Source organism: Sceloporus undulatus, chromosome 1, assembly GCF_019175285.1.
Source record: "Sceloporus undulatus isolate JIND9_A2432 ecotype Alabama chromosome 1, SceUnd_v1.1, whole genome shotgun sequence".
Lineage (NCBI taxonomy): Eukaryota > Metazoa > Chordata > Lepidosauria > Squamata > Phrynosomatidae > Sceloporus > Sceloporus undulatus.
In genome coordinates, this window is record NC_056522.1 from 303,865,431 (window position 1) to 303,879,339 (window position 13,909).

A 13,909-nucleotide genomic window follows, 5' to 3' on the forward strand; every position below is an offset into this window, starting at 1 on the left:
CTGCTGCTCCAGAGAACAGGACCCGGAACAATGGATGCAAGCTACAGGAAAAGAGATTCCACCTGAACATTAGGAGGAACTTCCTGACAGTTAGGGCTGTTCGACAGTGGAATAAACTCCCTCGGAGTCTCCTTCCTTGGAGGCCTTTAAGCAGAGGCTGGATGGCCATCTGTTGGGGTGCTTTGACTGAGAGTTCCTGCTCTCAGAATGGGGTTGGACTGGGAGGCCCTTCTTGGGGTCTCTTCCAGCTCTGTGGTTCTGTGAACACTCATAGATAGATCAACTCATGTTTCTTAGGTCCAAACCAAATAAGAGACAATCTGCTCCAACTGCCCTGTCTCAGGGCTAGGGAAGCTACAGAGCTACAAATCCAGAAAGGCTCCCTAGCATTGAGCCAAGGCAGTTAAAGCGCCTCAAACTGGATTGTTTTCATGCGGTGCGTTTTGGACCTCAGTCTCCCTCCTTCATCCGGAGGAAACCAAAACAGACAGATAATTTCTTCTTCTTTTCTACTTCCAAGCAGGAAAAATGCATGTCAAATAGTGTGGCATAGTGGTCTGAGGCAAGTCATGGACTCTCAGAAAAACTCCATAATAAGATGGCCCCAATGTTGCCATAAGTCATTATTTATGCGGTGTGTTTTGGACCTTAGCCATGCTCAAAACGTTTTGGAATTCCTCTTGGAGAGAAGGCAAATGGAGGACATGCCTTGGAAAAAGAGGATCAAGTCCAACCAGCATGGAGAGCGTGTTTCCCACAACAGACAGCCTGGAAAAAGTGCTTGGTCCCCATAGGAATTGTCACTGGTGGAAGGTGACCAGGCGTCTTCCATTTCCAGGACATGTCTTCCACTTCGGTCCTCTGCCCAGGAGACATGCCAAAATATCCTCCATTTTGAGCATGACCAAAATATTGGTGTGAGTATTTTCATCCCACTTTCCCCCCAAATAGAGGCCCAAAAGCAGCTTGCCGTGTAAAAGCACAGTACAAGTAAAACTTACAAAAGGGGCAAGATGGAATTAAACCGTTACAGTATTTATTTTTTGCCTGCTTCTCTCCACGGATCGAGGCAGCGAACAACAGCAGATCAACAGTGAACAGCCTCAATGAAATGCATTAACTAAAACATGCCACAGTTGAAAATGACAATTAAAACATACACATTTTAAAACAATTAAGAATAGTAATGAAGCCCTGGTGGCGCAGTGGTTAAATGCCTGTACTGCAGCCACTCGCTCAAAACCACAAGGTTGCAAGTTCAAGACCAGCAAAAGGGCTCAAGCTCAACTCAGGCTTGCATCCTTCCGAGGAGGTCATTAAAATGAGTACCCAGATTGTTGGGGGCAAATTAGCTTACAGTTGTAAACCGCTTAGACACTGCTTAGGTGGTATGAAGCAGTATATAAATGAAGCTTGTTTGTTTGTTTATATTTATATGAGTGTTTATAGCTTTTATTTTTGTTTATTTTACTATGTCTACATTCCCCTGATTCATGTTTCTCATATTCCATCTCCCTGTAATATGTGTTGTGCAGCCCTGGACTTTCCTTTTGCCTCTGAGCTGAACATGAGGCCTAGCCTGGAGAAAGAGGGGGATATAACTAAAGTGATGGCTAGATAATAACAATTCTGGACCAATCTAAGGACCTCTCTGGTTCAACATTATACTTTCCCAAACCAGCAAACCAGACACCTAGTGGGATTTAATGTAAACCAGAACATATCTTTCATAAAATTCATTAATGATGCAGATTCATTAATGGAAAGATTCATTAATGTGCTATACAGTTGTACTTCCAAGACTGTTTTCTATGTAGAGCAGTTGCTTAGAAGAGAGCCTTATAACAACTCGTTTTAATTTTATGGTTGTCAGGTATCACCTTTGTTCTCCTTTCTGAACTTTCAGTCTTTCTTCTTTTATGCAAGGAAGGGGTGGATAAAGTGCAACCTTCAAGAACTGTGACTTCTTTAGCTGTCATCAGAGAACCCAGTTATAAGAAATGTTGGGCAGTGCAGTTCAGTAGTCTCTGAAAAGCCACACTTGGCCCACACTAGCTGTAAAAGATGAGGAAACTCTTGGCGGAGGCAAGAAAGTACAAAGTCCCATTTTGCTAATGACTGGCATATCACTGTGCTTGAGTGACTTTCTGTGATGATTGCACCAGTGCACCTTGTGTTGATTTAAATGAAGGCAGTTTAAGTTGGCAAAAGAAAAGGGGTACTTGATTTAAACCTATCCCCATTGATATTACATCATAGTTTTTCCAAACAGAGATGTAGCTTTGATCAGTAAGCCATGGTATATTACAAGTAAATAGAGTTCTTATTTATAATGTTCTTTTCTTCTTCTTTTTTTCCCAACAAAGCCTTGCATCTGTTTGTCACACTATACTAGTCAGTGAGTATGCGCCTTCAGGTCACCTGTTGACTTATGGCAACCGCATGAATTTAGGGTATTCAGGCAGGCTCTGTACTGTTGGCATATTTTTTTTTCCAATAAGAGAACTGCCTTCAAAATATTCCCATATAGACTCTTTCTTAAGATCAGCAGCCATGACATTCTGTTAGGTTACATTTGAGAATAATATAAGGCTAGCATTGCCCAACTGCCATTTTCTCTTCTTTCATATGTTCCATTTTTCTGCTTCACTCAGCTTTTGCTCACCCTGATTATGGCAGCCTATAGCAATTCACTTTCATGAGGTGAAAATGAAATGCCTAGAACAGAGCAGTGAGTTTTTGTGAGGTGAAAATGAGACGTCTGTATTTGGAGTTAAGAAAGTAAACTGTCATATTGGAAACGTGATCATATTAGTTGACATAAAAAACCCCTCCTTTGACTCAGAAGTTGGTTTTCACTACAAGCCTCCTTCTGAGAGTCCTGTCCTTCTGAAGCACATTGTTAGATTTTAAGGTTTGTCACATGCTGCTTGTATTTACAGAAGCTATTTCTTGGGAGCAATGAAACTGTTGGACTCCAGACTTTGTACTTATAGTGCTTTTAAAATCAAAAATTAAAAGGATTTTTTAATCGTCCAATTTCTCTACACTGTTCTCCTCACATCGTCTCTGGTACGGTGTGATGATGCAGCCTATCAAATCTTGAAATTTTAATGTTCTTGGAGTGAAATATATTGTTTACTATTGGTAGAGATGGTTTCCTGTTCTGGATGAGAGAGAACTGGAATACCCATCAGTATCTTAAACAGCACTGGCTAGACAAGGGACAGGAGATATTGCTCATGTAGAAATCTTTTCAGTAGGCACAGTTTACCAGAAATGTAGCTTTAAAAAGAATGTCACGTGAGCATGAATTCCTTTTCTTCCTCTATTGGCCTTTATCAGCTTTTTCTTCCAAATATAGGAATGCTTATGCAATGTCAGTTAGACAGCTTGTTCATGGTAACCTGGTAGCTTAGGTATAATAGGAATTGCTTTTTATGAGTCCTTTCAGCCTTCATACATGATATTCATCTTTATAGATTTGCCCTTTCTTATAAATCACATAATTGTGATTTATCATCTGTGCTGTTCATTCGTTTTTCTTTCTGTAATTTGTAACATACAGTATGCCTTGTTGCTAAAAAGAGCAAAAATCAGTTTTAGCAACTGGTAATGATTGATGAGTCTTAAAATCTATGGATAAATATTGGACCTGGAATATGAGTTTATACCACAGTCATAATTATGTTTTTATTTATTTCAACAATAAATACTTTTATTTATTTAATTTTGCTTAATAAAGTACTTCCGCTCATCATATCTCTGTTTTGAAAATGTTTCATTATAATTAACATTGGTGCCGTTTTCCATAAGAGATGCTGAAATTAACTTACTAGCATTAATTACTGTTCTACAGTAACTTCCTCATTGGGTACAAAGTTTAAGAGTTGGAGAAATTCATAGCCATAGTCTGTCTATTTTGGGTTTGTTTTTTTCATTTAAGTCAGAAGTATAGAAAACTATGGTAAAGTTATATTGTACACATCACAATTTTGGGGTATCTGAATGCATTGTTTTTTATTGTGGGAGAGACTTTACTTAGTAAAGAGAAGCACCTCAAAGTCATTTTCTCCTCTTATGCTTGGGGAAACTTGGTGATGTTTCAGGATAGTAAAAGGACTCAGGTGATGTTTTTCCTGGTCTTGTTGCTTTTGAAAAGAATTGTGTCTGAGAATTCTGTGTAGTCCATATATAGTATCTGTTTACAGTGAAGTCATGCTTCATTCATTGTGCCTTACTCCCAGGTGAGTGTGTAAAAAGTATCTGAAATTATAAATTGATTGCAGTAAACCTAATGATGCTTATTATCATGTTTTTCACATTTGGAAATTACAAGGTTTCTTGTGCTCCATACTGTAGTTGTGATATTGTATGCTCTGTTTTATATTCTCATCAGTCACTACTGCATTATTGTGTATCATGAAATATACCAACTTACAGTTAGAAATGTGGTTGCAGGGCATCTCTGCAATATTTAGAAAAAGAATACTGATAAATGCATTATTATAGGGTTTGAAATTTAAATTAAATATCTTGCTCCCTGTTACTAGGCATCTTTACTCAGACAGTGGTCCCAAATAAGTGTCCATAAGATTATAGTCTTAAGGGAAAACAGACCACGCTTATGAGCCGGCTTCGGGGCGGCATCTGAACGTGGTGTTTAGATGTCACACCACCTGCCCAATGACACAGGAGGAGGCTTTGCGGCACTCTGGCAGTGTGACGTTTATAAGCCATATGCCGCAGGAGCGCTACAAAGCCACGGTGGTGGTGGAAAAGCCAGCACAGGGCTGTAGCGTGTGGTTGCCGCAGCCCCAACCTGGTGTTCAGAGGGGCAGTATCAAACCACCTATTCCAGGCAGTCTGTTTTGCCCCTAATGTTAAATGAAGTCTATTCATTCCTGGCTTCTAAATCATTTGAAATAGGCATGATATCAATTCAAGATAGTAATTAAAATAAATACTTAATATTAATATAGTTGAGTGAATTATCAGATAAAGAGGCCCTTCTCAATAGCTTCTCTTGTTTTTGATAATATGGTATAAAATATTGATGGCAGTTTTTAAACGTTATTTAAATGTGGTAATGTACAGTATATGTTTTTAATTAACTCCCTGATCTCCATAAAAAGTTTCACTGTTTTAATTTGTGTTATTGTTTCTGAGGTTCAAGCTGCCCACTATCCATTTAACTATCTTTTTGTGGTTGTGGTTTGCAGGTGATGGTACTCTTTATCAAAAAGTATATATAGGTTAAGGGAGCTGAATCATCCCCCCCCCTTTCCACCCAAGCATAATAGCAATGGTTAAAAAAATTAAAATAAATTAAAATAAAATATAGGGTAGTGGTTCTCAGACTTTCCCCCTGAGCCCCCTTTTACATCTACTTGTGCATGTTGGGCCCCCTCTCACCCGAAATAGTATATGAATGAAAATACTTTGTTTTTTAGTGTGCATATTTTCATTCACATGTTCATATTTAGTCATATTATACATTTTATAAGGAAATAACATTGTTCAATTTATAATATTTTTGTTTCAATAAATTCAATACTCAACTTAACACAATGTTTTTACTTAATGTGAGCCATGTGCCTTTGGAAGGATTGAAAGGAAAGGGTTAACTGTGCTCCTTCCAGTGACAGAAGCCCTACCAGCTGTGGGATTTTGTCTTCGGAAAGAGCAAGAGGAAGAAAAAGGGTTTTAACTTTATTCCTTCTAAAATCAGAAATCACGTCAATTGATAGATTTTTGCCTTTGGAAAGAGTGTGTGGAAAGAGCCTCAACATTTTGCCCTCAACTTATCCACAAGTGATGTCAAAATCCATAATTTTTGGTCCCAAAATCTGCCCTCGACTTATATGTGAGGTCGACTTGTACACAGGTATATATATACAGTGCGCCCGCGCCATACGCAGGCGCGCCATACGCGGCCTTGAGCATATGCGCTCAAGCCGTGGGGCGCTGTGGCCCCTTGCACCTGCGTGGGCTCGCGCCGCCACGCATGAGCCCCATTGTTTCCAATGGGGCTCGAGCATAGGCGGAATTCACCTTACGCGGAGGGATCCGGAATGGATCCCCCGCGTAAGGCGAGGACGGACTGTATACACACACACACATCCCATTTGCAACTTTTTTGTACACTGCATCACAAAGTGAAATTGCTTGTTCTACATATATAGAAGAGTGCTGTTTTTAACCAGTGAGTAAACATTATATTGCACATCTGTGTTTAGAGTTTGGATCCTGTTATTTAGAGTTAGCCTCCATAGCTTCATTCATTTGAAGACCAGCTGCCATTTTACACATGTAGGCTCAAACAAGTGGAAACTTCTTCCATGCACTTCTGCTGACATACTTGACAATGTGTTCCCCATGCCTTCTGTTGCTTCCACTATTGGCTTGAGTATATCTATACGTACATCCTGTCTGTTGCAGTTCTCAATTCCAGTCTTATGTATGCTTCAGTCATTATGGTTTAACTTCCTCTGGAAAGCAATAGTCCACTGTTTCACATCATGTAGAGCACATTAAAAGAGGTTTATAATGTATTATGGGGATATGTACATATTTTCAACTTTTTGTCTAGTAGATAAAATCATAAAAGATGAAGAAAAAAGATGAGATAGATTTTTTTTGAAATTTGGTGGGAACATGTGTACCAAACCTGTGGCTTGATCCATCTGTTTTCTCCACCCAAGAATTCTATGATCCATAAACCACTGCCTTGAATATTTTTGTTCAGGCATTTCTGTGCAGAATATAGCATTTCTAATTGAATTTGAAAGAGCCACTGTTATGTAGTGGTTTGAATGCTGGGCAATGAATCTAGAGGCCAGAGTGCAAACTCCTCTGAGTCACAGAAACTCACTGGTTGACATTGGGTAAGGCACACCCTCTCAGCCTCAGAAGAAGGCAAAGGCAAACCTCTCTGAAAATCTTGTCAAGAAAACCCCATGATAAGTTCAACTTTAAGATCGCCATACATTGGAAACCATTTGAAGGCACACAACATTAGTTGAATTAACTCTAAATAAGTTTTTATAGGATTAAATTTATTGGTCCAAAACAGATGGGCCAAAAGAAGTAGCTTCTGACCACTTTGGGATTGTGGCATTTTGATGATGCATGCCCTGAAAGCAGCCAGAAATCACTCTGAAGCCAACAAAGGTTGCCTGAAACTGTTGGGAGAAGGAGCAGAAAAAATCTGCCCCTGGCAGTGGCCAGTTTAGGGCCATGGTGGTGGCCTGCTTTGATAGTAGGCCATGTGATTGCCACGGTGCCAGGCCAGTTGTGGCCAGAGGCCGCTCCTTGCTGCCTATCTACTTCAGGCCATTCTAAGTTGGAAGTAAGATCAACAATTTGAGAATCAGAACTTGTTGCTTGTAGGTGTTTTTGTTTTTTTTTGTTTGTTTGTTTGTTTTTTTAATGCCTAGTTTGGTATTTGTTTAGCCTATTGCTAGCATTGTTGCTGCCATTCTTCCCATCAGGTTCCAAGAAGCTTCAGAGAGATTCTGTTGTTCCCTGCTTCAGTCTTTCAAACCAAGACAGTCTATTTGCACCGTGCTCTTCTCTTTTCCTACTGCCTTTGTTAGCATTATTCTTTCCCAGGAACTCATGTTCCCTCATGAGATGTCATGAAAAGACTAGAAACTATTAACTATAAGAAGTGGCTAAGGGAGCTAGATATGTTTAGCCAGGAGAGTTAAGAGGTGACGTGATAGCCATGTTTAAATATTTGCAATGATTTAATAGTGAGGTTGGAGCAAGCTTGTTTTCTGTTGCTTCAAAGAATAGGATGTGGAGCAGTGGATTCAAGCAGGAGGAAAAGTTTCCACCTAAACATTATGGAAAAGGCCGTCTCTCGTGTGTCCCCCAATTGTGCTTGTGCTGGTGGTGGGATGGAAAGAACGGCCTCCCCTGAGGATCTCAGAGCCTGGGCTGGCTCATAGAAGGAGATACAGTCTGCCAAATGGCCTGGACCGGAGCCATATAGGGCTTTATAGATCATCACCTGCACTTTGAATTGTGCTTAGAAACAAACCGGTAGCCAGTGGAGCTGTTTCAACAGGGGTGTTGTATGCTCTCTATAACCTGCCCCCGTTAGCAGCCTGGCTGCAGCTCTTTAAACCAGCTGAAGTTTTCAAACACTCTTCAAAGGCAGCACCACGTAGAATGTGTTACAGTAGTCTAAACAGGATGTAACCAAGTCGTGTACCACTGAGGCCAGATCTGGTGCAGTTGGCACACAAGTTTTAAATATGCAAAAGCACTCCGGGTCACTGCAAAGACCTGGGCCTCTAGATTCAAAGCTGAGTCCATGACTACCCCCAAACTGCGAGCCTGCATCTTCAGGAGGAGTGTGACCCCATTTCACACAGGCTGGATCCCTATTTCTTGTTCTGCCTTCCGACTGACCAGGAGCACCTCTGTCTTATCTGGATTAAGCATGGATCTATAAGTTTGGCTGCCCAAAATGGAAATCATAAAGAAAGTGCAAGCTGGTGGAGTAAAATAAAATTATCCCTGGCTAAATTTTGGAAGAAGGCTAAAAAGGTTTATATTTACTTATGCAAGGTGCGCCTGACTCAGTTGGTTCATAGTTCATGTGCAATCTTTCCCCCCCCCAAAATTATTCAAAACTGTACAATCTCATTTCAAGAGGGTTTTTTTCTGTCAGTTTTTACTGTCTTCCATTCATACCTATATGTAGAAATCTGAAATTCCATGGCATAAATAATGCTGGCCTATATTTGGTGTTAGTGTTTATCTTAGCCAAAAGCCATAACATATTAATCTGATTTCAGCATATTAACCAGCCTTGAAATGCATAATTTGAAAGCATCAAAATCCTAGCACATTGGATTTTAAGATAGAGTTTATTAAAGAAGACAGAAGAACACTAAGATCCCAGATACTGAAATATGTGTAGATAATGGTAGATACTTTCAGGTACAGTCTTTCTCTTGCTTCAATGTCCCCATGATCTATTAGAATTTGCAGCAAAAAAAGGTAATCACAAGCATACATCAGTTGACAGATCCTGTGGCAGCTCCTTTTAACATTTCTTTTCCTTTTTAAGGCCCCTTTTCGTCCTCTGTCTAGCTAGGTATTTTTAGCTGCATTGGCACTTGGAAGAGGGTAATGACAGTAAATAATGCAGTGAAGTTTGCTCAAGGAAAGGATAGATTCTATTCTAGCTCATCCTACTGTGTGTGTCTTCCTAATACAAGCAAAGTAAACAGCAGCTGTCTCCAGAATGCTTTATTGAGCATGTATGAATAGCAAAACAGAGGGAAAGGGAGAGAACAGATAAGCCTGGGTCAGTGACTACTCTCAGCATATTTAAAAAGCATAGATGTAGAAGTTTAACCACCAAAACAATTCATCAGAAAAGTAAAGGCTGTTGAAAGACGAAGTCATCTCTTGTTGCATTTCAGAAGAAGCCTCCAAATGGTCTCTAGACAGTATAAATGTTATGTAAGTTATGCAGGGTTTACCTGCCCTGGCGTTTTATTTCACATGTGCATGTTGTTAGTTTTGAATAAAAAGTTTGTTAAAACATTGTGAACCATTTTTCTTACTTGTGGTGTAGAAATTTATCCCTATTTTTTCTGTTGTTTCTTCCACTAGTACCATATTTTCTGTCAAAAAAGGAATGCTCAGAAATGTGTCTACTTTGTTAACTGAGATGGACCATTGTAATACAAGTCTTGAGAAGAATATTAAAAATAGTCTTAAATAGGGAATAAACTGGTGTGATCTTTGGCTGTTTCTGCTCAGAAGCATACCTGTTCACAGTTTCAGGTTTCCTCATCCTGAAAATATTGGAGCTTCATCTGATTACATATAAAGTGCACTGAGTGATTACAATACAAAATCAACATTTGCATGTGTCACATGACAAATGTAACTTTGATATAGGGTGGGTGACTCATTTCTTAAATATCTTTGCTTTTTTCAGCCTCCATCAGTACAGTGTTGACATAATTGGTCAGTCTTTTTGTCTTGTATTTTATAAATTAATTTTAAAAGCTTGGGAGAGTCATTTGTTTGTGTTTGTGCATGTGTGAGAGAGAGAGATTCTTTTTACATCTAGCAAATTAAATTGAGAACATGAAGAAGCAAAGGCTCTGGAATTCTGTGCTTTCTCCACTAATACTGACTTCCATCATGCAGATTCTGTAGATGTCTGCAAATCCCCTCCTTTCACCTGTTATTGCAATCTGGTGAGAGGAGACCAAGAGTTCAGGTACCGCATATACTCGACTATAAGTCGACCTCATGTATAAGTCTAAGACAGATTTTGGGGCCAAAATGATAGATTTTGATACGACCCGTGGATAGGTCGAGAGTAAGATTTAGAGTCACATAACAAAGGAAAACAATGCCAAAGAACTTACAAAATTGCAGGAGGCATAACTGTTTGTGTTCACACTGAAGGATGGATAGATGAAAGAGTGGAGGGGGGATCAATGCTCCCAGGACATATTATACTCTTGCGTTTCACCAGGGCAGAAATAATGGGGTTTGAGCATAAGCTCTTTTCCCCATACGTGGTGGTGGTGGGGGAGGGCAGACTGTACAGTGTTGTTATTCTGTATTCCAATTAATATTCTTCACACTCTGAAAGTTACAAAATTTCAATTTTAGTTTGTAATTTAAATCAGTTTGGTACCCTGTTACTCTGCTTTTCCTCTTTAGCTGCATGTTTCCTAGCCTAAGCGAAACACACCCTAACGATTCCAAGAAATGCAGAAAGTAAGTTTTGGTTTTAAAGTGTTCCAGGTGATGGTCACTTTGTGCTAAGACAGCTGCATGAAGATGATCACAGAAGAACGTTCCTGTGAAGTACACCAGCCTGTTAAGTGCGGCAAAAATGAAAGCCGAAACAGAGCGAAAACTTCAGACAACTTCAAGCTGGCTTGGGGGCATGGCATTTACACATGCCACACCCTGAAGTCGCCCAGAAGTTGTGTCAGCGATTGCACACTTTGCAGCTTTGGGGTGACTTGAGGTCATGACAGTTAGATGCCACCTGCCCCCAAGCCATCTGGAAACCAGCTGAAGTAGCCATGGGGCAGCTTCAGTCTGCCCCAAATAGGAACAGCTTTGTGGGCTGGATTGGGGCTGTGATGTGTGGTTGCTATAGCCCCAATCCTGCTTTGTCAGGGGTGGCTTGAAGCTGCCGCTTTGGGGCTGTCTGTTTTACCCCTTAGGCTGCATCTGAACTGCAGAAACAATGCAATTTGGTACTGCTTTAACTGGCGTTGCTCAATGCTGTGGGAATTCTGGGATTTGTTGTTATTGCACCAGAGCTCCCTGACAGAGAAGGCTATCCCATAAAACTACAAATCCCAGAATTCCATAACATTGAGCTATGGCAGTTAAAGCGGTATCAAACGACATTATCTCTGCAATGCAGGTTGCAGCTGTAAGCTCACAGATTCCTTTCTCCTCAAAAGGCATTTAAATAAAAATAATTTGTTTCTTTGTAATTTCTCTTGCATGTGCATACTTGAGGTCATTAGTGTGTGCATCTGCTTGGCAAGTAATTGGTTTCTTTCTAGAATTTTTAGAGCCTTCCATTCCCGAAATTCTTTACTGCTGCACTCTTGAGTTGTAAATACCTTAGCAGGCAAATTTCATTTTCCCATAAATATGCAAATATTTTATTAGAATGGACTGCAATATCTTAAGCAGTGTTTGATCTGTGGTGGAACATCTGAAAGTCATTTATTTTAATCCCTCAATTGATAAAATTATGAAATGCATCTTTTGCTTTACATGACACCAAAAAGGCACCTTCTTTATGGGGACAATTTAGAAGCTGTACATATTAGTATCATGAGTAGTCTTTTATCTGATTAAAACCATAGCTCCTGCTGTATCAGTAGTACTGTTCTCGTCTGACCAATAGCAATTGTGATCAGTTTTTGAGGCCTCTTTACACCATGATTTAGCAAGCTACAATTGCTACATCCAAAAGGGTCCTGAGTAAAAGTAGTAACAGTAGCTATTTTGAATTCTCTTTCAGGTTGACTCACCAATGAACTTGAAACATCCTCATGATTTAGTGATACTAATGAGACAAGAAACAACTGTTAACTACCTCAAAGAGCTGGAGGTGAGTTTTGTTTAATGGTTTACTTTTGGAAACTGCTTTATACACAGTGAGAAATACAAAATACTACTTTTATCTGCCAGTTATAGTTAGAGGATAAATATTGCATCAAGCTGGTGAATGTCTATTGCACAAGTCCAAGTAGCTTTCTAAATGCCAGCAGATGCTGGATTCTAGCAAATTTACTGAGAACACTCAGCTATTACTACCGTATATACTCAGCTATAAGTTGACTCCATGTATAAACCAAGGGCAGGTTTTGGAGCCAAAATTATGGATCATTATAAAACTCAAAGATAAATCAAGGTAAAACGTAAGGGCATGTAACAAAGGATGTAAAGAAAGAAGTAAAGGAAAACAGTGTCAAAGAACTTAGAAAATTCTGGAAGGCATAACTGCTTGTGCTCACTCTAAAGGCTGGACGGATGAGGAGGTAGCTACAGTAAATGGTGGCTGTACGGTATGTAGGGGAGGCAGTTAGGCACAGGCAAGGCTAAAAAAACACATGTAGAAAAGAATGAATAGCAAAGCATAGAAAATGGAGACTGATTAATTATGATAGCCTTTAACTTTAATGTGATAACTGCCTGATTTTAATGAAGAAAAGCTGACAAACGTACACATATGTCTTATACAAATCCTTCAAAGCCTGATTGTTCTCAGCGTTCCTGTGAGGAGAAGCACCTAACAGCTGTCAGCACTACCATTTTCCTGCCCAGGCATTCAAAAGTGACACCGTACTGGGGAGAGAGAGTGTAGGGGGTCAGTTCTTCTTTTAGGTGTTCCCGGCATAGACCAAGTTCTGACCTTTCAACAATCTACTCAGAGAATGAAATGGTTCCTTTTTTGATAAGAGTTAAAGTACATTACTTAATTGACTTGTGGATAAATCCATCCAGGATTTCTGGATCAATTTTTTTTAACTAAAAGGTCTAGATTTTTACATAAATATGTACAGCAATTTGTCCAAAATTCTTTTTCATGCTGGTAGAGTGTTGGAGCAGCAGTACAACTGGTAGTAGATTTGCATGGTCTTTCAGTCTTGCAGGTGCAGGGCAGAGTTCTGCCTGTGTATTTTTGTGTTCCTGACAAATGAGGTTGTGCTGCATCCACTAAGACAGTGCTACTCAAAGTAGTGTTCTGCAGCTGTTAACTGCAACTCTCTAAAAAAAAATCCCAGGAAACCAAGAAACAGTTGTAGTTAAAATAGACATAAATATGATGCTGGTGCTGGAACATTGGGGAAAAATCTACTAGTCCCTCACATCAGACATGTACTGGGGGGGGGGGGGCTGTAAGATACCCTCATAGGTTAACGTGTAGCTCCTCTCATTCCCTATCTATCAATCTGTCTCTAGTATCCATCATTCCCTATCTCTCTCACACATATACACCACCCCACCATTCTTCTGCTGGAGCTCCAGGTTTTCTGAACATTCCAAAAGGTCTGATTTTCTGCCTTGTCTCCATCCCACTCAGCAAATTAACCTTTTTGTCACAAGCATTTGATCCCCTTTAGACCACATAAAATAGTTATTTAGATTGCAGTCCCCAGAATTTTGAGAAAACCAAAGTATGTCACCATGGAACCACTCAAACCCTTTCACCTGATCTAGAGTACTCCTGGTTTGAGTGTTTTCCACAAATAATTCTTTATAAAGATATTTCACTGTCTCTTGGACCATCTTCATGAGAAGAATGTCTAAAACACACAGTCTTTTATACAGTGGACCCTTGTTATACATTGGGGTTTGGTTCCAAGATCCCCTGTGTATAACAAAA

The 13,909-nt window shown here is 39.7% G+C and overlaps 1 protein-coding gene across 1 annotated transcript in view; it reads left to right on the top strand.

Annotated features, from left to right (window-relative positions):
* Positions 1-13,909, top strand: part of TTC17 (tetratricopeptide repeat domain 17) — a 118,276-nt gene that overhangs the window by 805 nt on the left and 103,562 nt on the right. The window contains exon 2 of the mRNA XM_042459708.1: positions 12,041-12,130. Within this exon, the coding sequence (XP_042315642.1) occupies positions 12,041-12,130 (90 nt within the window). The remainder of the gene's footprint in view (positions 1-12,040; positions 12,131-13,909) is intronic.